This window comes from Bos taurus, chromosome 3 (genome assembly GCF_002263795.3).
Source record: "Bos taurus isolate L1 Dominette 01449 registration number 42190680 breed Hereford chromosome 3, ARS-UCD2.0, whole genome shotgun sequence".
Lineage (NCBI taxonomy): Eukaryota > Metazoa > Chordata > Mammalia > Artiodactyla > Bovidae > Bos > Bos taurus.
This window is the reverse complement of record NC_037330.1, coordinates 111,572,876-111,599,378: the sequence shown is the minus strand read 5'-3', so window position 1 is coordinate 111,599,378 and position 26,503 is coordinate 111,572,876. Positions and strand designations below refer to the sequence as shown.

General features: G+C 47.5%; 1 protein-coding gene across 5 annotated transcripts in view; it reads left to right on the top strand.

Moving 5' to 3' along the window:
- Positions 1-10,900: 10,900 nt before the first annotated feature.
- The window catches only part of C3H1orf94 (chromosome 3 C1orf94 homolog), a 42,310-nt gene continuing 26,707 nt past the window's right edge, over positions 10,901-26,503 (top strand). For 4 of the 5 annotated variants that reach the window (XM_024990234.2, XM_024990235.2, XM_059885213.1 and 1 more), the window contains exon 1: positions 10,901-12,002. In XM_024990234.2, the coding sequence (XP_024846002.1) occupies positions 11,674-12,002 (329 nt within the window). In that variant the 5' untranslated portion in view covers positions 10,901-11,673. The remainder of the gene's footprint in view (positions 12,003-26,503) is intronic. The other variant, XM_002686490.6, reaches the window with a different exon arrangement.

The window sequence follows — 26,503 nt, the reverse complement described above, 5'->3', positions numbered from 1 at the left end:
GGGGCCACCGAATTTTGGCATTTCTCGCAGAAAATCCGCAGTGAAACAAAGAAAGGGACAGAACTTGAGTTAGTGGCAGAAGTCCAAGTTCCCTCTGCTTGTCAGAGGCCATAATCCACAGGAGAGGGGCTATGCTAGGCTCTCATCTCTACTTGAAGTCCCTCCCATCAGCTACCTTATCATAGCCCCCAGACTTTCACTCAAGCTGGTTTCTCTGACTGCAATACCGTTCCTTGTCTCACTGTGCAGAGTAGATGATTCCCAATCACTCAGCTCAAGTGTCACCTCCTTCAGGTAGCTTCTCCTAACTAGCACCCACCCCCACCAACACACACACCCTCTGCTTCCTTAGAGGACCCTTGCTGCGTGGCCAGCTAGCAGAAGATCAAAACTGAATGCCTCCCGTTCTATGATATAGAGCAGTGGTTCTCCACTCACGAGGGTGATTTGGCCCCAGGGGTCACTGGACAGTGTCTGCAGATATTTTTGGTTGTTACCACTGGAGGATGCTACAGGGTAGAGATGATGGCCTCTAGGGGGTAGACATGATGCTAAACATCTACCACCCAGGAATGCTTTCCTCCACCCCAAAGGATTATCTGGCCAAAAATGTCAATAGTGCTGAATTATCACTGAAAAGTGGCTGCCCAGCCAGGACTACATTTTCTAGTCCCCTTTGCAGTTGAGTGCAGTCATAAGACAAGGTTCTAGTCCAAGGAATTTAAGCAGTTGTGTGTGTGTGTGTGTGTGTGTGTGTGTGTGTGTGTGTGTGTGACTTCAAGGCTTATCCCATAAAATCCTCCAACCCTTATTCCTCCATTTGCTGGCTGGACACAGAGCATCTGGAGGTACCTAAGGGATGGCAGAACCATGCGATGGGAGAAACCTGGATCCCAAACCACCATGTAGAGGAAAATCACCCACCAGTTCAGGACATCTGAATTGGACTGTTAGGTGGGAAATGACCTTGCACAGCAAAAAGCCACCAAAACTTTGCAGTGTGTTACAGCAGCTAGCAACAACCTCATACACTCCACCATGTTTTTGCTGTAGAATCATATGCAATCATTTGCTTACTCCTCACTCATACCTTCATTTGTGCCAGCTACAGACGTTATCTGCATGCCAGACCCCAGGGCTAGATGCGGAGAGGATAAGACATCACCAGTGGTCCTTGCTCTCAAGGGATGGATAGTTTATTAAGAAAAGAGTTAAACAGTAAAGTATAATGTCTCTGGGAGAACTGCAGGATGTTACGGAAAAGAGAAGGGCTTCTAGCTCAGCCTGGGGAGAGGGTGAGAAGTGGCACCTTCCAGAAAGAAAGCAGTGTGGGCAGTTGTGGGGAGGAAGATGTGTCATGTGAAGAATCTGCATGCTCACAGCCATCCAGGGTGTTGGGGAGAGGGTGGTAGGAGACCTCTGTTCTGCAGCTCCCCAGTCTCTCTGTACTTGATGGCTTGATGGCTTTCTCATTTGCCACACCCTAGTGAAGACAATGGCAATCCACTCCAGTACTCTTGCCTGGAAAATCTCGTGGGTGGAGGAGCCTGGTGGGCTGCCGTCCATGGGGCCGCACAGAGTCAGACACGACTGAGCGACTTAGCAGCAGCAGCAGTGGACTAGGAGTTCCCTTTGGCAGAAATCTCCTGGAGGTCTCCTGAGTCTTAGTGCCCGTGTAGTGTCTGGTCTTCTCTGCAGGAGGCTCTGCCTCAGCCTGCTCACAACCAAACTCACCCGCTTCTAACCCCAACCCACACCCTGCCCCTCTGCTCACTCCCGGCTTTGACATCCACCCAGTTCCTGAGCCAGAAACCCGGGGGATCACTCTGGACTCCCCTCTCACTCAGCCCCCACGTCCAGACAGCTCCCAAGCCCTCTAAATTCCGCCTCCTTAAAATCTCTCAGGTCCTAGCCAGGCCCCCACCTCCTCTCTTCCAGATTTCTTAGAGCAGCCTCCTAACAGGTGCCTCCAACCCCTCTCTTGTTCCATTCAACATACCTTCCTCTTTTCCATTGGTTATCTTTTAAAACTCTAACCTGATTTCACAGCTTTCCTGCCTTCCCTGGATGTTTTTCCAGGGCCTGCAGAGTGAAACCCAAGCTCTCTGCCAGACCTTCCCTACCTGCCCCTGCCTGCCCTCATTCTGTGCCTCCTGTCTCCCTGCTCGGCACCCACCACACTCGCTGCAGCCATTCTGAGGCCCTTGCACTCCTGAAATGAGTGACGCTTTCTCTCTCCCTTCCCTCTAGGCCTTTATGCACCCTGCTCCCTCTGCCTTCTATGTCTGGCATTCTCCTATTTGTCCTTCAAAACTCACTCCAGGCGTCAGCTCTTACAAGCAATCTTTACCAATGCCCTTCAGAGTGCTTGGTACATGGTGGGCATTCAGTAGATCTTGGATGGATGGATGGATGGATGGATGAGTAGGTGCTCAGTAATGTTTATGGAATGGACCCAAAGGTATCTCTCCTAGACTCCATTATCTGAATTCCTTAAAGCAATGCCTTCTCTGACTTATGATTTAATGTTATGCTCTCTGTCTTCAGAGAACCCTGATGTGAGAAACTGACCAACTTGATGGCATTTCTGTCTTTATGAAAACAGAATTGAATATATTGCCCACTATGTCACTCCGTGTCCTTTGTACAAGGACTCATGATAAATTCATGCTTGGGGTTATTTCCAGGAAACACTTTGTCTCTGCAGATGAAGATGTGTATTTTCTGCTGTCAGAAAATAAAAACTCTGCCTTCCGACGTGTTTCCATTTTTGCTTTAGCTGACAAATAGGGATACCAGTTTTATTACCTGATTACCTCCATGCATTCTGACCAATTCAGGGACCTGAAGGTAGCAACTCTTTTCTGCTTTTTTTAGATGGAGTCAGTCCTCGTTTTATTCTTTGATGCTGTGATTTTTACTTTTTAATCTGAACACTGCCTCAAATCATCTCAGCAGAAAACTAGTATAAATCTTAAATGAATGCATACGGGTCAGTGTCCAGGCCTGGAAGTTAGGGGAGGCAGGGCAGAACCCCAAGCTTCTAGTTGGGAAGGAGCCCATACAGAGCCTCCCCAGGGATTTTTAGGGCTCATGTCAGGACAGGAGTCTAGCAGGAAGGCCAAAGCAGAAGTGAGAGACCAATTGTATGCTGACCCTGTTGTCATCTTACGGGCCACTGCTGACAAGATATATTCTTTTGCTCCACCAACTATGGCCTTCCTCCCCTCGCTTTAAATGGAGATCTATTTGGCTGCCATTTTTACATTAATAGCTAATAACAACAGTAATAGACGATATCACTCTAATGGCAGAAAATGAAGAGGAACTAAAAAAAACCTCTTAATGAGGTGAGTTGGTCCAAAAAGAAGGTTGAGCATTGAAGAATTGATGCTTTGAATTGTGGTGCTGAAAAGACTCTTGAGAGTCCCTTGGACTGCAAGGAGATCAAAGCAGTCAGTCCTAAAGGAAATCAACCTTGAATATTCACTGGAAGGACTGTTGCTGAAGCTGAAACCCCAATCCTTTGGCCACCTGACGTGAAGAGCTAACTCACTGGAAAAGACCCTGATGCTGGGAAAGATTGAAGGCAGGAGGAGAAGGGGATGACAGAGCATGAGATGGTTAAATAGCATCAAATTCAATGGACATGAATTTGAGCAAACTCTGGGAGATAGTGGAGGACAGAGGAGTCTGGCATGCTGCAACTGATGGGGTCACAAAGAGTCAGACACAACTTAGCAAAGTATCTTTTATGGAGGTTGCAACCATGTGCCAGGCACTGTGCTGAGAACACTCATGGATGTCCCTGTTTGAATCTCTCCCCCTTCAGAGTGTTTCCTTGCATTTGCAGATGATGAAATGCCAGAGAAGTTGAGCGTGTGCAAAGCCACCCTTCAGTAAGTAGCAGAGCAAGAATTCAAATTCAAGTTGTGTCTGCTGCCACCGTCCAAGCTGTTACCAATCTCCTCACAAATGGGCAAGAGTTGGAGGCAATAATAAGGAATGAAACACCCAGGGAAGTGGTAGGCAGGGATTGCTGATGGTACTGCCAGGAGAGAGGAGCCCCTGAGTCACAGCTTTGCTTCTAGAATCCTCCAGTGTCCTTTACAAAGTCGTGGAAAGGGCTAGCTACTCTGTTTTTTGTTTGTTTTTCTTTTTTGGCCGTGCAACTTGTGGGGATATTAGTTTCCCGACCATAGATTGAACCTAGGCTCTAGTAGTGAAAGCCCAGGATCCTAAGCACTGGCCCACCAGGGTATTTCCCAGGGTTGGATCCTCTGAAGTCAGGTTCAGTTGGAAGAAAACATCCAGGGGAGGGCCATTCACCCGACAAATAGCTGCACTCTCCTCTCAATCCTGTTCTGATGGTTTGTTGCTTAAGAGGCCTGCCTGCAGTCTGTCTAAGCATGGGGTCCTCCTCTGACCCTTTAGGCATAATCTGCTGTAGGCATCACGCCTCTGCAGTTTTCAGGGTCCTGCGAAAAGTTTCAGGCCTGGAAGTGTTATTAGCTCCATGATACAAAGAAGAAAACCACAAACACTGAATCAGTAAATATTAAATTAAATGTAAAATGCACCATTATGTCAACTTCATTAACTGTTGAATTTAGTAGTCATAAAAATTTCATTACATCTGATAACAGTCTGTAGGTTGGAGTTTTCTCACTGCACAAGATCTCCCAAGTAGGCACCAAGATTGGTGAGAAATCATAGCCAAACGTGAATTAAATAAATTACTCATGGCCAAAATTTTGCAAAAGCAAAATGACAAAAAAAAAATTTCAATTTTCTTGTACAGCCAAAAAGTTCTATTTATGGTGAGAGGTGGGTGTGTTGAAAATATGTTAGCAGAGGAATAGGGCTTCCACGAGGAAGCTATGAGTCGAGAAAGAACATAGGCTGGGCCCACCTTTCCGAGTTCTCCATCCTGGCCATCTTTGTGTCTGCCATGGAAGCAGGTGAGGGCAGAATTTGGCTTGAGAACAGGTAAGGAGAGTTGCCTCCTCCTGAGGATTTCCTGGTTTCAAATAGAAAAACAAACATCCCAGAATTGTAAATAATTATAGTTAACATTCCTCGGGTACATAGCATGTGCCAGACTCACCATTATAAGCACAGCTCGTGTCTTATCTCAGTTGCCACAAAGCAACTCTAGGAGGTCAGTATCTTATTATCCCTATTTCACAGATGAGCAAACTGAGGCATCAAGAGGTGAAACAACCTGCTCAGGGTAATAGGGGTAGTAGCGGGTACCCTTTACTCACAAATTGAACCCACTGTTCAAGGTACTGAAGATACAATAGTGAAGCCTGTGTATGTGCGTGCTAAGTCACTTCAGTCGTGTCCAACTCTTTGCAACTCTATGGACTGAAGTCTGCCAGTCTCCTATGTCCATGGCATTCTCCAGGCAAAAATACGTGAGTGGGTTGCCATGCCCTCCTCCAAGGGATCTTTCCAACCCAGGGATTGAACTCACAACTCTTACATCTCCTATACCACTAGCGCCACCTGGTAAGCCCAGTGAAGCCTAGTGCCTGCCTTTTTTAGAGCTTGAAGTGAAGCAGTCAGTGGTCTTGGACACCATTTCACGTGCTGGGCACATAGATATTTATCAAGTTTCCCCCACACCTGCTGTGTAGCAGGCACTTCTGGAAGGCTTTGCTCGCTTCATCAGCCTGTGACAATGTGTAGACTAGAGGTTGTATTCATCTCCTAGCCCAGCTCTGTACCTTGCACAATCAAGAAAAGCTTAGTTGATGATTCGAGTCCATTCCTCCACCACAAAGCAATCTCCCCAGTACAGCTAAAGCTCTCCCTCTTTACACGTAGCACAGAAGCTGTTATTGAGAAACTCCAGTGGCATGCCCTTCAGTGTAATCTATAAGGAAACTGATACGCAGCACTTTTATGTGTCTCTTATGTGCCAGGCATTGTTTTAGGGACTTCTGTGTATTAAGGAATTACTTAGTAATAGAACGTGTACAGTGGTTCTACAAAATAGGTGTTCTTTATTGTCATCCTATTTTACAGATGAAGAGATCAAGTGTTATGAGCTGAATGGTCTCCCTCCAAACTCAAGCGTTGAAGTCTTAACCCCTAGAGCCTCAGAATGTGAGGTATTATTTGGAGATAGGAAGTTTAAAGAGTGGATAAGGTAAAGTCAAGTCTTTACGGTGAGTCCTAATCCAATATGACTGGTGTTCCTATAAGAGGAGGAGATTAGGACATAGACACAGAAGGAAGACCATATGAAGACATGGGAAGAGGATAACTGTATGTGAGGTGACGAGAGAGCATCAGGAGGAACCAACTCTGTCCACACCTTGATCCTGGACTTTTAGCCTCCAGAACTATGAGGAAATAGATTTCTGTTTTCTAAGCCACCCAGTGTGTGATAGTTCATTGTGGCAGCCCCAGCAAGTGAACACACCAAGGCATAGAGTCCTACCTACAGATACATTGCCAGAAAACCTGAACTCATAATTTGAATCCAAGTAGAGTCAGACACGACTGAGTGACTTCACTTTCACTTTTCACTTTCATGCACTGGAGAAGGAAATGGCAACCCACTCCAGTGTTCTTGCCTGGAGAATCCCAGGGACGGGGGAGCCTGGTGGGCTGCCATCTCTGGGGTCTCACAGAGTCGGACACAACTGAATCGACTTAGCAGCAGCAGCAGCAGACTATAAAGAAAGCTGAGCACTGAAGAATTGATGCTTTTGAACTGTGGTGTTGGAGAAGACTCTTGAGAGTCCCTTGGACTACAAGGAGATCCAACCAGTCCATCCTAAAGGAAATCAATCCTGGGTGTTCATTGGAAGGACTGATGTTGAAGCTGAAACTCCAATATTTTGGCCACCTGATGTGAAGAGCTGACTCATTTGAAAAGACCCTGATGTTGGGAAAGATTGAGGGCAGGAGAAGGAAACAACATAGGATGAGGTGGTTGGATGGCATCACTGACTCAGTGGACATCACTGAGAGTTTGAGCAAACTCTAAGAGAAAGTGGAGGACAGGGAAGCCCAGTGCACTTCAGTCCATGGGGTCACAAAGAGCCAGACATGACTTAGTGACTGAGAAACAACAACAAAATTAAAATAGCCACAGGAGGCTAGTGACTACCAAACTGGACATAGCTTTCTTTTCACTGGTTCTAAGTATTCCACTTAAGTTTTTTTTTAATTGAAGTACAATTGATGTACAATATTGTATAAGTTACATGGATACAATATAGTGATTCATAATTTTTAAAGCTTATACTCTTTATTGTTTTTGTTGTTGTTGTTATTTATTGTTGTTCAGTCACTTAGTCTGACTCTGCACAACCCCATGGACAGCAGCATGCCAGGCCTCCCATCGCCCAAAGTTTGCCCAAGTACATGTCCATTGCATCAGTGATGCCACCCAACCATCTTATCCTCTGATGCCCTCTTCTCCTTCTGCCCTCAATCTTTCCCAGCATCAGGGTCTTTTCCAGTGAGTCAGCTCTCTGCATCAGGTGACCAAAATATTGGAGCTTCAGCTTCAACATCAATCCTTCCAGTGAGTATTCAGGGTTGATTTCCTTTAAGATTGACTGGTTTGATCTCCTTGCTGTCCAAGGGATTCTCAAGAGTCTTCTCCAGCACCACGGTTCAAGGGCATCAATTCTTTGGCATTCTGCCTTCTTTACAGTCCAGCTCTCACAACCGTGCGTGACCACTGGGAAAACCATAACCTTGACTGTACAGACCTATGTTGGCAAAGTGATGTCTTTGCTTTTCAACACAATGTCTAGGTTTGTCATAGCTTTCCTACCAAGAAGCAGTTGTTCTTATCTCATGGCTACAGTCACCATCTACAGTGATTTTAGAGCCCAAGAAGAGGAAATCTGTCACTGCTTCCACATTTTCTCCTTAGGTTTGCCATGAAATGATGGGGCCGGATGCCATGATCTTAGTTTTTTTTTAATATTTAGTTTTAAGCTGTTTTTTTCACTCTCCTCCTTCACCTTCATCAAGAGGTTCTTTAGTTTCTCTTCACTTTCTGCATTAGAGTGGTATCATCCACATACCTGAGGTTGTTGATGTTTCTCCCACCAGTCTTGAGTCCAGCTTGTAACTTATCCAGCCCGGAATTCCTTATTTCTTATGATGTGCTCAGCATATAAGTTAAATAAAGAGCTTCATAACAAACAGCCTTGTCGTACTCCTTTCTCAATCCTATTCTGTATAGGGTTCTCACTGTTGCTTCTTGAGCCTCATACAGGTTTCTCAGGAGACAGGTAAGATGGTCTGATATTCCTATCTCTTTAAATACTTCATTTATAGTTACTATAAAATGTTTGCTCTATTCCCTATGTTGTATAATATATCCTGGTGGCTTATTTTATACCTACCAGTTTGTTTCTCTTAATCACCTACTCCTTTATGGCACCTCCTGGCTTGCCTCTCCTCACTAGTAACAGCTCTTTTGTTCTCTGTATCTGTGAGTCTGCTTCTTCTTTCTTATATTCACTAGTTTGTTGTTTCTGTATTTCTTAGATTCAAATGTAAGTGCTATCATACGGTATTTTTCCTTCTCTTTCTGACTTATTTCACTTAGCATAATGCCTGCGGCAAGTGGCAAAATTTCATTCTTTTTTTATGGCTGAGTATTCCATTGTAGCGGAGAAGGCAATGGCACCCCACTCCAGTACTCTTGCCTGGAAAATCCCATGGACGGAGGAGCCTGGTGGGCTGCAGTCCATGGGGTCGCTAAGAGTCGGACACGACTGAGCGACTTCACTTTCACTTTTCACTTTCATGCATTGGAGAAGGAAATGGCAACCCACTCCAGTGTTCTTGCCTGGAGAATCCCAGGGACTGGGGAGCCTGGTGGGCTGCGATCTATGGGGTCACACAGAGTCGGACACGACTGAAGCGACTTAGCAGCAGCAGCAGCATCCCATTGTAGATATGTGTATGTTGTGTATGTGTCTCAAATCTTCTTTATCCATTCATGCATTGATGAGCATTTAGGTCACTTCATATCTTGGCAATTATAAATAATGCTGTTATGAACATTGAGGGTACATGTATCTTTTTAAATTAGTGTTTTGGGTATTTTTTGGATGTATACCCAGGAATGGAATTGTTCAGTCATATGGTAGTTCCGTTTTTAGTTTTTGAGAAACCTCCATACTGTTTGCTACTTAAGTTTTTTGCAGACTCTTCTAGGCACCTCAGCTGTGTGTTTCAAGAAACAAGCCCCTGTCTTTGTTCCCTGTCCCTGTTGTATGGCTTTTTTTTTTTGCAATTTTTTTTTTTTTTTTGCAATCCTTGGCCCCTGCTGCCTGGTCTCCTGCTGAAAGGGAGAGAGAATAGAAGGAATGAGTGAGCTGGCTAACTTTCCAGAACCCGGCAGCCTGGGCAGTGCAGAGTTGACAGTGTTCTGCTCTAAGCACAGGTGTTAGCCAACCAAATACCAAGCAGCACAAACACTGAATGACATTTTCAGAACTATTAATATTTCATCAGAAATGATCACTTTCCCTTCAAATACACTGTCCTGAAAGGTTTTCTACATTCTTAACTATAATTTTATTCAGTCTAGGTCCTTGGAATTTTCCCCAAAGGAACGCATCTTCAATTTTATAATGAAAATCAAAAGGGAATCAAGCTTGAATTTCAAAATTTAGAGTCAATATTTCCAGGAACTCAGGCCCTCTGTAAAGAGCAAGACTGTGTATTGGGCACCTACTGTATGCCAGGCACTTCATAGAGTATCCCATAACTTCATCCAACACATATTTATGAAATACCTACAGTGTGGTGGAAATGTGATCTTCCTAATAATTTTTAACACCATTTACAAAAAAAGGACCCTTTCTCCATCCTTCTGTTTCATCTCCAGTGTTACCTTATCTATTCAAAGAGGTCTGCCTGGACTGTCATCTGAGGCTGCCACCCCTCTTCTCTCCAGTGCCTCACTTTGTTGGCTAGTTCCCATCAGAGCCCTTATTTCATCTATAATTATTACTTATTTATTTGCTCTGCTAGTTGGTGATCTGTTTCCCTCCACTAGAATACAGGCTTCATGAAAGCAAGGAATGTGCCAGCTTTTTCATCTTCATCCTTCTCCAGTGTCCAGCAACTCACCAGCAAAGAGGAGGGCTCCAGTAATATCTGGGGAATGAATGAAGGAGGGGAGAAGTGGAGAAAGTTGTTAGGGTCACACAGCTAGGAAGGAGCAGTGTCAGGATTCAACCCTATACGTTTTTGGCTGCCATCTCAATTCAAGCCCATGCCTCTTTCTTCTTTTGAGGGCTCTTCATCATCCTTTATTGTGGAAACACTGGAGGAACAATTATAGACTCCTGGGTGCAGAGAGCCCTGTCGGTTGCTTAAGGAAGCTTCTCCAGTGAGGGGAGGAGCCCACCCAGCTGCAAACAGCTTAGCTCCTCTCTGCACCTCCGCCCACCCCGGGGACCACTGAGCCCAGCGCTAGGGCAACCAGTCTTTCTCAGTAGCCTGGGGTACCTGGGTTTGAACCCCAGTTCTCCGCTTCTGGGTGGGCCTTGGATACACTCCTTAGAGACTCAGTTTCCTCAAATGTAGAAGGAGAGGACATAATGGTACTAATTTCATGAGGTTGTTCGGAGTGAATAGGACACAGAAACAGCCCAGCGCCAGGCACATGGTAAGCCCCCCGATCAAATGGCAATGAGGGGCGAAATCAGCGACTCAGGGGCAGCGCCCAGGTGGGTGCGGAGGAGCGGCAGGCCAGGCGGGGGCGCGATGCCCTGGACTTCTAACGGGGGCAAACGCCCTGGGGTCCTCCGGGCCCCGCCCCCACCCCACCGGAGGGCCAGGGGCACCGACCGAACCCTGGGCGTCCCGCGCACCTAGCCGTTGCGTTTGAAACCCACCAAGGAATTCCAGCGCTGGACGGGAAGGGTCCACAGGCAGGGAGCCACAGGCAGGCAATTTGGCCCAGCCGCCCCCCGGAGACAGCGCCCGTTTAAGGCTTAGGGACCCTTCCCCGACAACCCCAAAGCCCTGCGAAGCGGGGAGGAGGGCCGTGGCTGGTGTCTGCTGGGGACAGCGGGCGGGCGCTGGGCACTCGGGGACTGTTCCTGCGGGCGGGCGGCTGAGCGGCCGGGAGAGGGAGACCAGAGGGGCAGGTGGGGCGAGCAAAGCGGGGCTCAGCCGGGCAAGGGGCCTGGGAAGACCCTCCCGGGAGAACCCGATGGCGGGCTCCCAGCCCCCAGTGCCTCGCACGGTGCCAGGCCCTCACCCCCGCACCCCCCAGGCTTAGCGTACGCTGATGGACTGAGCCTAGGGTCGTGTGGCAACGGGAGAGGGCCAGGGCCTGTGGGGAGACTCAGCCCTCCCCCTCCAGCTGTTCCCAGATGTCATTCTGCCCGCTCAGGCGCCTGGTTCCTGAGCTCAGGGGGATTCCACGGTTACTAAGCTACTGGTTTTTGTTGACTTTTAAATATTTTCTTCTACGGGAGAGGGGGAGGGGGGCAAAAGTCAGGAAAGAGCAACTAAAAACAGATCAAAATAAGCTCCCCCTCCCCGCAAGAAAGCTGTCCTCCATTCACCTTTCAAACACAAACCAAGGGCCTCTGAACAGTCACCTTTCTGGACCAGCAGTCAGACAGAACTGACCTCCTTCCTCCCCATCCTCACTGCCCTTTCTGGTGAATGAGGGGTGGTGGTGGATGGTCATCCTGTCTTCGAGCCCTGGGTGGACAAAGGGGCTTCCGGAAAGAGAGGAAGAGGATGGCCAGTGGCAATGGGCTGGCTTCGTCCTCCGCCCTGGTGGCCAAGCGCCCCTCCGCCCTAGGCCCGTTCCCCAGATACATCTGGATCCACCAGGACACACCCCAGGACAGCTTAGACAAGACTTGCCATGAAATCTGGAAGAGAGTTCAGGGCCTGCCAGAGGCCCTGCAGCCCAGGACCTCCAAGGAGCAGCTCTCTGCCCCCGTGACTGGCACTCCAAGAGACAACAGGCTCAGCTTCCAAGAAGAGTGAGTGTGCCCTTACTTCACGCAAGGGAGGAGGGAGGAGATGAGGTCTGACTTTCGGGGCCTGGGGGGAGCGTTTTGACCTGTTGTTCTGCCTGGCTAAACCCTAAAGGCTGTGTGTTTTCCCCCACCCACCACGGCCCTTTGACAATCTTTACAGGAACAAAATGGTTGGGGTCCTGAAGTCACCTGGGTGAAGGGCCAGAACAGGACTGTATTTCTGCTGCTGTGCCAGCCCACTTCAAGGACATTTCTTGTGCAAAGGCGTAGGCAGTACCAAGGTAGATCCAAAGACCTTGAAAAACCACCCCAGCAAGGGAGAAGGTTAGATGTCTGCGGCTTTCCCCAGAGGCAACTAGAATATGCTTCTCCCCTCCCGCCCTGTAAAGCTAGGCATTGGCACAGATGAATTTGGTGGTTTTAAACCACATCTGGAATTCCCTAATACAAGGAGCAGCTGTCCCATTCAGCCTCCACAGAAGCCGCTGCAAAAGCGCACATCAAAATATTTACTGGGAAGGCATTGACATATTCAGAGGACATAATAGAAAATTAAAGTGCGGGAAGATGGCTGTAAATAGCCCGTTTCCTGGATGGGAAATCCTGTATCTGGGAAACACAGAGCTAAATGTTTCTCCACCAGGGCAAAGTTGGGCAGATATTGTTGGGGATGGATATATTAGAAAGGAGAGGGAGGAGCAGAGAAGAAGAAAGGACCTCGTTAGGAAAAGCAAATAAATCCACCGAGTTATTTATGTCACCTTCGAGCACTTGTTCACTGCTTTGCATCTTCAAAGTGGGCTGTAAACATTAATTAATCCTCCCAGAGTCCCAATGAGGCAGGTATTCGTGTCCCCATTTTACAGATGGATTAAGTGTTAATAATTAAGTGGTCATTAAAAACTAAGTGATAATTAAGTGTTGCCTGTTAAAACACATGCTCCGGCTCAGCTCAGAAATGCTCTGAAGTGGGGGAACCCTTTGGGCAATTATCAACTGTTTCTGGTTTCAGGGATTTCTACACAAGAGCTAGAAAAGGCAAAGTGTAACTGCTTCCCAGTTCACACTCCCTGAAGTCCGGCCCTTTTGGGGCTCATTCACTTACTACGCATAAGGGTAGAAGGCACTTTGGCTATTGCTGCCTCTCTGCCCCTGCTCAGCAGGACATGGCTGGGATGGGAATGGCCTGTCTATAGCCAGACTCCTGCTATCTGGCCCCCCGGTGGCACTGAGACCCACTGCCATTTGCTCTGGGACAAGGACTGGGCAGGGGGCCTGTGGGGCTGTGCTCAGCTCTCAATGGCCAAAGAGCTGACTGTCCACTTTGTGACCCAAGGGTCAGTGGCTGTTTCCAGTAGCTGGCACCCTCTCTGCCAGGACTCACGGAGTTAGTGGAGACAGACTCTACTTCCAGTCTGCACTTGGCTGGAAAGTGAACCTGGCAAACCTTTGGCCAGTCCACTTGGCCTTGATTTTCTCATCTGCAAATGGAGGGTGATATGCCCTGCCCTGTCCACATCAAGTTGATAATGAGGATCAAATGTGATGGGGACAGGAAACAATCAGCTGCACTATCCCAGTGAGGCTGTCCCTAAATGCAGTTCTCTGGGCTTGGAGGTGTGGGTTGTTTTTGTTGCCTTCGATGATGCTGATAAATGCTAGAGTACTTCGGAGGCCACCTTCAAGTTGAGTGGCCTGATTTCTGGGTCCCAATCCCCACCTCAGCCAGAACTGTTCAGCTTTTATGGCTTTTGCTTACTGGAGTTCAAGAGTAAAGTCGCCAGTCCAGGTTCGATGCATGAGACAGGGTGCTCAGGGCTGGTGCACTGGGATGACCCAGAGGGATGAGATGGGGGTTCAGGATGGGGAACACATGTACATCCATGGCTGATTCATGTCAGTGTATGCCAAAACCACTACAATATTGTAAAGTAATTAGCCTCCAGTTAAAATTTTTTTTAAATCCTTAAAAAAAAAAAGTAAAGTAAAGGCTGCAGTGAAATAAAAGATTCTGCTATAAGAAAAGAGCTAGGAAACCATTGCCTTAGATGAATAAACGATATCATAATTGTGCAGCATCAACCAAGTAGAACACAATGAGCTATTCTTGAAATAAAGGCAGCTGCAATGGTGGAGTCAGATAGCTCTGGTTTCAGATCTCTTTTCAGCCCTGTGCCAGCTGCAGGATTTGTTTAATTTATGTGAGCTTCAGTTTCCTCATCTGCCAAATGGAGATGATTACTATGCATTTCATGGGGTTGTTGGGATGATTAAATGGGATATTTAAACATTCCCGGTAATAACTAGGATTTGTAAAAATTCCTTATAATGATGATGGTGATTTCTTTAAGCCCTACAATTATTACATGAACTGGGGACTATTTTTAAACTCCCCTTCTTTTTACTTTTTGTTATGCAAATGCTCAAACATGTAAAAGAGAATGGTATAGTGAATGTCTGTCAATCAACTTCATTAATTATTAACTTTGGTCCATTCTTGTTTCAATTCTTCCTCCCCTATTTTTCAATCAAATCCTTTTTACAGATGAAATAACTGGTTTGGAGGGCTTCATTTCTTGGCCTGAGGTCCTACAGTTAGGAAGTGGTGGAGTTTCTGACAACCAACCCAGGACCACCTTACCCACTCCCCCTAGGAACTGAGACATCCTTTTGGAAGGTCAAAATATTTGGCAGTCTCATGTTCTGGGTGGGCAAACATAGCTAACAGAGTTCACATCCAGGGAGCTGTCCAGCATATTTGTCAGACGGCTTCAGGCCCACAAGATAACCTCTCAGCCTCTCAGCTAATCTGTCTAGTGTTTCATTCGTAAACCCAGTTTGGGTTTTGGTAATGTTAATTGCTATCAAGGCAGCTAGACAAGTAAGTTCTTGAACTCTTATTAGCCAGAATTTTTTTTTATTTTGTCCCCATTTATCATGGAAACCCAGACATCTCAAGTTTGCAAGAGAACTTGGAGGCCGTTTTCTGTTGCTTGAATCCTTTCCTTGCCATCCTTGCTAGATGGTTATCCACTCGTACACTTTCTTAGATGAGAAGCTCACTACTTCCTAAGGTAGCCTTCCCTCTCTATGAAGCCTGACTGTCAAAAGATCATTTTCTTTTAGTGCTGAAATCTGTCTCTATCAAACCCGTTGACCTGGATTCTGCCCTTAGGGCTCCAAACCCAACCTATCCCCGCTTCTTCTCAGTGGCCCTTTTAGTTACTGAAAGATGATAACAACATCTTCCCTAGGATTTCGTGTCTTTGTAAGCTGAGTGTCTTTGTTTTTCTGAGCTTCCCTTCATGTTTGGTTCGTTTCCTGCCCACACTGCTGGTTCTTAGGGCAGTGCAGGAACCAGAACCAAGCACAACAACCCAGGTATGATCCAATCTGAGCAGACTGGCTTCTCCTCCTCTGTATTCTATATTCCTGTTCACGGCAATTAACACCACATTCACTTTTCTCCCCGAGCTGACTTCAGCCTACGAACACACTTCGAGTTCATTCATTCAATTATTCATTCAACACATATTTATTAAGCAGTCTACTGTGTGCCTGGCACTGTGCTGAGAGCTAGTGAAACAGAGCTGTAAACCAGACAAGGTCCTCCTTTCCTAGAGCTTGCGTTCAAGTAGGGGAGAGAAGCACAAAGTAAGTAAATAAAAGAATATAACTTTAGGATGGAAGAAGGACTGGTGTTCTAGTTGGAAGAAACCTATCGTAAGCACATTAAAATTAAACCAATAATTTCAGCTAGGGAGGAGTGAGCTTATGGAAATAAAACTGACAAAGTACTAAGGGGACCTCCTTTAGATGGAGTGGTCAGGGAAGAACTCTGAGGAGAGGCAGTCCTTTGAGCCAAGACCTGGATGCCAAGAAGGAGCCAGTCGGGTGAAAATCTAAGGAAGGATGTCCAGGTAGAAAGGAAAGAAACCACAGACTCTGTGGTGTAGGTGGGCTTGGAGAGGGACAACAGGGCTGGGGTGTGGTGAGTGATGCAGTGTGGCCCAAGGTGATATCAGAGACAGGCAGGCAAGGTCTCAGAGGCCTGGAGGACCTAGTGGGGAGTTCAGATTTGATTCTCCATGATATGGGTTACAGGACTCCTTTGGAGGATTTTAGGAAGTGGGTGTAACACGATTGCACGGACTAGTTTTTAAGGATGCCTCTAGCTGCTGTGTGGAAATGGGACAGGTGAGAGAGCAAGCTGGGAGGCCTCTGGAAAGATGCTACAGGAGCCCAGGGAGCACAGTGGTGATGCTGACCGGACCAGAGTGAGGGCAGTGACGATGGACAGAGAGGGGGATTTGGCTCATATTTTGAGGGGAACCAAAGGAGCCTGCTGATGGTTTGGGGCACACAGACAGCGACATCAAGGCTGAATTGAGGTTTTTGGCTTGAGCACTGGTTGGACAATTTACTGAGGAAGAAATGGAGAGAAATGGGCTGTGAGGGAGGAATCTGTAGTTCCATCTAATGTCAGTTTAACTCCACAATCTCATTCAGTCATCTTTTAATTAGTCTTAAATCTGGGCGAAAAGAATTGTGGAAAGTCACTTACTGACTCACATTCTAGGATTCCCTATTCATTCAGTTTCCCTGTTATTAACACTGCACAGCCTCATGATGGGGGTCTGGGGTTTGCTGTTGACTCTGTTGGCTGGCCTGTAAAATGGCATTTGCTCATGCCTTCATTTATGGAGTCATTCAACACACACTCACAGTCGCCTTCTGGGTGCCAGGCCCTGTGCTGGGTCCCTGGGATACACACATGACGAGGACAGAAAGCCATCTCTCTGAGAGCTGCCAGTCCAGGGGGTGGGATGGACACAGATTCCTGTGGCAGCAAGGGCATTCAACAGGTATTTGTTGTGGGGCTACTGCTTGCCTGGTGGCTCAGCTGGTAAAGAATCCACCTGCAATGCGGGAGACCTGGGTTCGATTCCTGGGTTGGGAAGATCCCCTGGAGAAGGGAAAGGCTGCTGGAATACTCCAGTATTCTGGCCTGGAGAATTCCATGGACTGTATAGTCCCTGGGGTCACAAAGAGTCCGACACGACTGAGCGACTTTCACTTCATTTACTGCTTGCCTGACAAAGTGTGAAAGGAATACAATGGCGAAAAAGATGGGGACAATCTACGAACTCCTACAGGGATCTTCAGTGTCTTGAGAAAGGCAGATCACAACATAATAGAGTAAAGGTCCTGGTGAAGTGCCAGTTCCATGGGTGACCAGGGCTTGGGGTTCAGGGAAGGCTTCCTGGAGGAAGCTGGGGGAGATGAGCTGGAAGGTCATCCTGAGCCAGACCCAAATAGGAGGATAAGGCTACAGAAAGAAAGGAAATCCATTTAAGCATCTAAAAAACAAATGATTTCCTGGTTGGCAGACTTCAGAGGTATCTGTTGCGAGAAGAAATAGGGCTGTTTGGCACTTGCTGTAGTAAATCTTCACTGTTTGCACCCATCGGCCAGACCTCCAGGTGGGAGAGCCACTGGGACTTGGAACCCAAGGCACTGCCCCCTTTGAACTGCACTCTCAACAAACCAGCCCTTTGTTGCTGCTTGCGTGCATGCTCAGTCACTCAGTCATGTCCTACCTTTGCCTCCCTACGGACTGTAGCCTGCCAGGCTCCTCTGTTCATGGGATTTTCCCAGCAAGAGACTGGAGAGGCTTGCCATTTCCTCCTCCTGGGGAATCTTCTCAACTCAGAGATCGAACCCACGTCTCCTGCGTCTCCTGCATTGCAGACAGATTCTTTACTGCTGAACCATTGGGAAGCCCCGTCCCTTGTTGCTACTTTTATTTAAACAGTAAGACAGCCACCTTTCCACTCCCATTCCCACACAATTTCCCATTATCCCTGGAGAATTCCCCATTTTTCCTTGCGCTTACAGGACTCTTTTTGGACACTTTCTTCTCAAGACCCAGCTCAGGAAGAAATGGGATGAATCTTACTTTTCTATAACAGTTGTTTGGAATATATCCCCACTTTTATTTATAAATTTTCTTAAAAAAAAGCTTGAAAACTAGTGATGGTAGTGATGAGGACAAGACTTGCACATGAGAACTCAGACTGTTGCCCTAGAGGCAGTTCTGCTCCTGGGTAGCATTCTCTTCCCTTGAAGAGGTCAGACTCCTCTTTGAAAGTCTGAGGGAAGCTGCCATACACCATTTGGCTTGAAACACATCCTCAAATCCCTTGACATTTTGGAAGGTGAGAGAACCCCCACTCCCCAAGTTGGAATCCTTTTCTCATGGACACTTGAGGGTCCCCTCCCTTAAGCGTCCCAGGGCTGGGTCTCAGCCACTGCTGTGATCCCCATCCCACTGACATCGATGCATCCTCCAGCCTGGTTGTCAGTGAATTAGTGCACATCGGTGCTGCAGACAGAGGTTCAAGGGCCTCAGCCCTTCCCTCCTCCAACCTCCTTAAGCACCTGTGGGTCACCTTCGTGACAGTTTTTGATTCCTTGCCTCCCTGCAGGCCTCTCTTCCCCCATTTTCAGACCATCTTGTCTTACTGCTCCTGGTTCCTCTCCCTCTTGGATGTCCTTCACCCTTTGCCAACTTCATCTTCCTGAAACACATCAACAGCACTACTCAGGCATCCCCATGTATTCCTCCTTGTCCTGAACTGCCTGACCTGGTCTTGAAGAGTCTCTGTAGTTGGCCCTGCCTACTTCTCTAGGTGTAGCCCTGAATGCTCTTCTCCAAACTCCCTGTAAACCATGAGCAGGCGCATAACTCCCTTGCTGTCAAATTATTCCTCTACCAGGAATGCCTTTCTTCCCTATTTCTGTCTACTGAAATCTTACCCATCCTTAAAGACCTGGAATTAGTGTATCATCCTTTAAAATTCTCACTGCTGACCCCATTTAACATTTTTCCTTTCTCCCTCTTCTTTGTTCCTTTTTTAAAAAAAATTAAGTAAGCAATTATATCCCCTCTCTTTCCTAAGAGTTTAAAGGTGGCTCAGATAACCATAAAATAAGGACACAGGTGGATTTAGAATCCCAGTATACTTCCCAGCTGTTGTCAAGTTGCTCAAAATTTCTGTGCCCCATTTTCCTCATCTGAAAGATGGAAAAAGTCATGGTGACCACACTAAAGGACTGTTTTGGAGGTTAATGAAAGAATGTATGCAAAGTTTGCACAGCACTTGGCAGAAAATAGTGATTCCAAATTCACCATCTTCGTTGTCACTCTGTTATGAGTATCAAGGATAAAATGACAGGGGTTAAGTAATCAACAATAGTGTGGGAGGAGGAGACTTATATACCAGAGAACCTAAGCCAAGGGAAAGTGCTCAGTGGAGGCCAGCATGTCGGTCTGAGACTCTAGGCAGGTGGAGCCAACAGTTGGTTTCTGTAACTCATATCATCTAACAGGAGAAAGCAGGACAGACAAGTGCTGCCTTGGCTCTGAGGACCGAATGGCAGAGGTCGTTAGATGAGGGTGATGGGACGGAAGAGTCAATTTAGAACCAGCTCTTGGGTTGACTGTTGGCCAGAGGGGAGGACACAGGGCCGCAGTGAGAAGTGTCAGCCTCATTCCGGAGCAGGGTTTCTGATGAGGTGGTCCTCTGGCAAGTACTGTACTCTGCCGGTGGCAACAGTCTCCCTTCCCCCACTTGACCATGGCTCCTTAAGGGCAAGGGCTGTGTCTTACTCATCATTGTCTCCCCAGTGCCCAGCCGAGTTCCTGGCACTCGGTGGCAATGCAGTGTGTATGAATGAATGAGTAAGTGAATGATGGATGAGCCATAAAAATGCCACTGCAAGGAGAATGAGGCCCAGAGGTGGCCAGGGGCCAAGTGAGAGGTCACAGTCCTCAGAGGAAGCTTTGAGTGATGTGGGGACAGGATGTCAGGAAGCCAAGACATTGCAAGCTCTTTTCTTCCTTCTGCCTTAAGCCTAAGAAGGGAACTGACGTTTTCATGAGCAACTGATAAGTGCCAAGCTCTGTTGTTTCCATTTTCTGTTTATCTCATTGTCTTAGCAACCCTTCTCCATCGATGGTTAATATTATTCCCGTTTTACAGGTGGGGAAGCCAGGGCTCAGAGAAGTTAGGCAACTTGCCCAGAGTCATCCATCTCGCAGGGAGCAGAACAGGGATAGGAACCTGGTGAAGCTTCAAGGCCAGAGCTGTTTCCTGGCACCAGGGGCCCTTCAGAATAGCCCTTGCATGTCTGCTTAGTACTGGGAGCCATGAGCAGTGAAGGCCAAGACGAATCATGATTAACATCCCACGTCCCGTGTCCCCCTTTTTAATTTAATTTTATGGTTTCAGGAGCCGTGTCGCAGGTTCTGGGAGCCTGCAGAGATGGGCCACCAGTGGTTTGGTTTAATCCCCTTTTTAATATCTTTGTTGCAACATTCTTTCCAATTCAGCTCCCAAGTCACATTAAAAAAATACCTCTTCCTTAGGGTAAGCCTCCTCTTATTAAACAGATTCAAATGAAAAGTTTTAAAGATAATTTGAACAATAAGAATCACTCTGTAGCTCCCAGCCGAAGCTCCTTTATTGCTGTATTTATTCCCCAGTATTTCTTTTCTCATTCCCCAGCTCACCGAATCCTTCACTCCCCACCCCGCCACACACCCTAACCCTTCCAGTCCAAGGCCCAACTTCTGCCTGCTGGTCTCTTCCTCTCTTCTCCCTTCTTTCACCTCCAGGGCATGGCGGGTCAGGTTGAGGGCAGGGTGGGAGGTCTCACTTATACCAGCCAATCTGCCTTCTAAGACTGTCACACCTGCCCTGAGGGACGGGAAGGGTGGAGATGGGGGAGCTGAAGTGTCTGGAGGGAAATTCATATCTGTCTGTGGGTCCTATTGCATTGTTGCTGTCGTTCAGTCGCTCAGTCACGACCGACTCTTTGCAGCCCCATGGACTGCAGCTCGCCAAGCCTCCCTGTCCATCACCAACTCCCGAGCTTGTTCAAACTCATGTCCACTGAGTCAGTGATGCCATCCAACCGTTTCATCCTCTGTCGTCCGCTTCTCCTCCTGCCTTCAATCTTTGCCAGCATCAGGGTCTTTTCCAATGAGTCAGTTCTTCCCATCAGGTGGCCAAAGTATTGGCGTTTCAGCTTCAGCATCAGTCCTTCCAGTGAATATTCAGGACTGATTTCCTTTAGGATGGACTGGTTGGATCTCCTTGCAGTTCAAGGGACTCTCAAGAGTCTTCTCCAACACCACAGTTCAAAAGCATCAATTCTTTGGCTCTTAGCTTTCTTTATAGTCCAACTCTCCCATTCATACATGACTACTGGAAAAACCATAACTTTGACTAGATGGACCTTTGTCAGCAAAGTAATGTCTCTGCTATTTAATATGCTGTCTAGGTTGGTCATAGCTTTTCTTCCAAGGAGCAAGCTTCTTTTAATTCTGTGGCTACAGTCACCATTTGCAGTGATTTTGGAGCCTAAGAAAATTAAGTCTGTCACTGTTTCCATTTTTCCCCCATCTATTTGCCATATAGTGATGGGATTCTTGATGAAAGTGAAAGAGGAGAGTGAAACAGTTGGCTTAAAGCTCAACATTCAGAAAACTAAGATCATGGCATCCAGTCCCATCACTTCATGGGAAATAGACAGGAAAACAGTGGCTGACTTTATTTTTCTGGGCTCCAAAATCACTGCAGATGGTGACTGCAGTCATGAAATTAAAAGACGCTTACTCTTTGGAAGGAAAGTTATGACCAACATAGATAGCATATTCAAAAGCAGAGATATTACTTTGTCAACAAAGGTCCGTATAGTCAAGGCTATGGTTTTTCCAGTGGTCATGCATGGATGTGAGAGTTGGACTATGAAGAAAGCTGAGCGCTGAAGAATTGATGCTTTTGAACTGTGGTGTTGGAGAAGACTCTTGAGAGTCCCTTGGACTGCAAGGAGATGCAACCAGTCCATCCTAAAGGAGATCAGTCCTGGGTGTTCATTGGAAGGACTGATGGTGAAGCTGAAACTCCAATACTTTGGCCACCTCATGCGAAGAACTGACTCATTGGAAAAGACCCTGATGCTGGGAAAGTTTGAGGGCAGGAGGAGAAGGGGACGACAGAGGATAAAATGGTTGGATGGCATCACTGACTCAATGGACCTGGGTTTGGGTGGACTCTGGGAGTTGGTGATGGACAGGGAGGCCTGGCATGCTGCGGTTCATGGGGTCGCAAAGAGTTGGACACGACTGAGCAACTGAGCTGAACTGAACTGATGGGACTGGATGCCATGATCTTAGTTTTTTTAATGTTGAGTTTTAAGCCAGCTTTTTCACTCTCCTCTTTCACCTTTATCCAGAGGCTCTTTAGTTCCTCTTTGCTTTCTGCCATAAGGGTGGTGTCATCTGCATATCTGATGTTATTGATATTTCTCCCAGCAATCTTGATTCCAGCTTGTGCTTCATCCAGTTTGGCATTTCTCATGATGTACTCTTCATGTAAGTTAAATAAGCAGAGTGGCGGTATACAGCCTTGAGGTACTCCATTCCTAATTTGAATTAGTCTGTTGTTCCATGTCTGGTTCTAACTGTTGCTTCTTAACTTGCATACAGGTTTTGCAGGAGGCAGATAAGGCGGTCTGGTATTCCCATCTCTTGAAGAAATTTCCAGTTCGTTGTGACCCACACAGTCAAAGGCTTTAGCATAGTCAGTGAAGCAGAACTAGATGTTTTTCTGGAATTCTCTTGTTTTTTCTATGATCCATCTGCATCCAAACCAAGGCCTGGAGGCAGAGGGTGGAGGGAGGGAATCCTGGCTCAGAATACAGATGCCTGGGTCCCATTCTGGACCAACTGAACTGCCATTTCTGCAGGGGTGCCCAGGAATCTGCATTTAAAACAAGCAGCCCAGGGGACTCCTGTGCATATCTGTAGAAAGTTCTCTGATACTTTGAGGGTCAAAGATGAGGGAACCTCAGGCTTCAAAAGGACACAACTTTGAGAAAGAGGTATTCCAAAGAAAAGCTTGAAGGAAGGAGATTGACTTTTTTTGCCTTCTAAGCGGATGCCAGGGATACTGTAGAAAAGGGACTCTCCCCTGTGTGAAGACCTTTGTTGAGAAATGAGATAAACATGGAGTCCAGGCTCGGGCAGCGGAGGAATTCCAGAGTGCCACCACCCTTAACCCCGGGTGGTGTCACCATCCCCACGGGACAGATGACCAAGATTTCTGTGACTTCCTACCCCAGCCAGCCTGGACCCTGGGCTGTGAAGGGTCAGCAGGCCGCTCCCCGCGCTGCGGGTCTAGAGGTCTGAGCTGCTAACATTTGCATAGTGCCCGTTACAGTTTACCGAGTGCTTTCACATTCCTCATCTCACTTAATCCTCAGGCAGCCTGGAGCGTGGAGGAGGGGCAGGAGTCAGAGTTTTCTGCAAGCCTGCTGCCCACTCTGCCCCCCTCACTAGGGAGGGCCCAGGGGATGCAGCTCTGGGTTTCCAGGTACCTTTGGGGTGCAGGTGCATGGGCCCTGGGGTGGCAATGGAGTCTGTAGCTTCTCTCCACTCCCTTCTTCACCCCCCAAACTGAAAAAAATCGGCCCAGTCCTCTCGGCTTGTAAGAGGGGGAGCCTGCCCTCCTTCCCCCTTTCTTCCTTCTGGGTTTCTATAAGCTACAGCAGTGTTGTGTGCACGTGTACATGGGTGTGTCTACGTGTGTACATGGGTGTATGTGCACATGTCTGTGCTGTGTTTACCTGTGTAGGTATGTGTACATCTGTGGTGTGTGTGTGTGCATGGCTGTGGTGTGCATGGTTGTATGTGTGCACACAGCTGTGTGTGGTTGTAGCATGTCTGTGTGCCTGGGTGTGTGTGCACGCACTGGTGTGTGTGCGTGTGCATGGTTATGCTTCGTGTATGTGTACATAAGGGTTAGTATGTATGTGAGCATGACTGTGGTGTATGGGTGTGTGCATAGATGTGGGGGGAGGTGGTGGCATGTGTGTTTGCACGTATGGCTTGGGAAATGTGCATGTGCACATATGTAATGCTGTGTGGACACTCATAGGCTGGTGTGTGTGTGTGTGCATGGTGTGGTGTGTGTATGGGAGGGGGACTCGGCAGATTGGTGAATCCTAGGTCTGGGGAGAGGAGAGGTGAGGACACAGGTAGCTTTGACAGGGGCGGCCGTGTCCCCTCTGTCCACACTGGACAGACGCCGCCTTTGGTGCTGTGACGTAGGCTCCAGGGGAACAGAAGGTGGATCCCTGCTCCCCAGGCAGACGAGAAGACCAGAGTGTCCAAGAGCCTTGGTCAAGTCACGGTGGGGGCCACGTGGGGAATGGGGCCCTTAACCTCTTCATTTAGAAACTGGATAATTGGATCTCCGTGGGCTTTTGATAAACCATCGTTCTCCCTCTCCCTCATTTGCACATAATCTACACACACCTTCTGGTGTACTTGAAATCATCTCTTGATTACTTACAATACCCAGTACAATGTGAATACTATGTAAGTAATTGTACAACATAAAAGCTATGTAAGTAGTTGCCAGTGTGTAGCAAATCCAAGTTTTGCTTTTTGGAATTTTCTGGAATTTTTTTTCAAGTATTTTTCATCCATAGTTGGTTGAAGCCACAGATGTGGAACCTGTGAATATGCAGGGCTGACTACGTAACAAGCTACCTCAAACTTCAGCGCCTCTAAACCACAACTTCCTACTCAGCTCTCCCCAGTTGAGCAATCCAGTAGGCTGGGTTCTGCCAGTTGGTTCTTCTGGGTGGGGCTGGGCATGGCTTGGCAGGACCTGGCTCATCCTTACCCACAGGTCTGTGGTCATCCAGGCCTGGCTAGTCAGCTGAGGATCTTGGGGTTTTCCTCCACGGGACGTGTTATCCTCCTGGGCTTGTTCATGGGGAGGTCGCCAAACCCCCAAGAAACCAGAGGTTAAGCCCTAATGCCCAAGCGCTCGCCACATCTCTGCTTCTTTACTGAACCAAGCCAAGCAGGCGCTACCACAGGGTCAAAGCTATAACCGGTCTTCATCCCACCCCATTGCAGTTGTTGTGAGGATTCAAATAAGAGTTTTTCATGGCCCGTGTTCAGCACTGTGCCTCGCTGGTTAGTTCATCCTCCGTAAGTACTCACTCTTCTGATTTTGTGAACTGGAACCGGAGGCTTAGACATATTCGACAGCTTGCTGGAGGTCTGGCCTCCAGGCAGCCGTGGAATTTGAACTCAGCTCCTGCCTCCTTCCAGGCAGTGAGCTCTTAGCCACTCTGCTGCTCTACCCATGCAGACATGCGGAGGAGTCGGTCTCACCTGCCGCCACAAGGTCGGTCAATCTCTGGATGGAGCCTGAGCCCTTCGCTTGCTTCCGTCTTCAGTCAGCCATGTTCCCCGGGCACCAGGCCTGGGTAACGTGTTTTGTCATCGATCTGAAATGCCATGGTGGGAAGAAAATATTTGTTTTGGTGTCCTCTTCCAGCACTAACAATTTTCTGCTTGCATTTTTCTGTTGTTTGGCTCAGATGAATAGCAGTTTTCATCTTTGCTCTGTGTTATCATGTACACAGAACTGCTGTCGGGGAGCTAACAGCATGCTTGCTTAGTCATTATTCTGGGAAGGGGTGCCAGCCAGTCAATAGCCTTTATTTTTATACGACTCTGTACACTGCAAATGCCGAAATGTCATGCAGCGCCTGCGTACAGAGTCACCATCAGACACCTATCATTTCTGGAGGCGGGCAGAATGGAGGTGGTGGCTGCCGTTGGGGCCGGGCACCAATTCTGACTGGCTTCCTCTGTCAGCACCTGGGAGCTGGGTTAACCACCCTGAATGATACACTGTGATAGAGTCTGTGGCAGATTTTATGGTTTTTACCCACTCAAAGGAGAAAGCAAATAGCACCAAAGAGATGCCAGCCTCGGCAAAACTTCTTAAGGAGAGAGCAAGAAAGATAGATGCAGGCAGGCAGTCTTGGTGTGGGACCTAGCACCGTCATGGGGAGAGGGAAGAATCTTTCTGGGAGCCCCACTGTGGGCTCTAAGAGTTGGGCAGGATCTTTGTGGGATCTGCGGTGGGACTGCCTTACCGGGGTTGGGAGTTCTTAGGACGAGGTCAAACAGGCTGGTCGTTGTCATCCTGTCAGCTCACAGGGGTGGCAGGCCCACAGTAAGGACATGAGATGGAAGGCCAGAAAAATGGAATAAAAACCAGGGAGTCTGCAACCAGTAAAAGGAGCTGGGTGGTCTTTGGCAACACAGCTTTTGATTTCCAGAGTTCCAAGAAATGGACAAGGATAAAGACAAATTCACAAGCCAGTTTATTTATTTATTCAATAAATACCTATTTAGCTTGGAAGTGGTGCCCAGCACAGCTCAAGGTCTTGAGGCTTCCGTGGTGGACGCGATACAATTCCTGCCCTCAGGGAAGATGTGTTGTTGTCAGAAATAAAGACATTAAAAAAATATACTTTGCCAGGGTGACGAATACTAGGAAGGAAATAAACAGATTGACGGAGCACAGAGTGCTTCTTAAGAGTTAGTCCTAGGATGGACTAGAGTC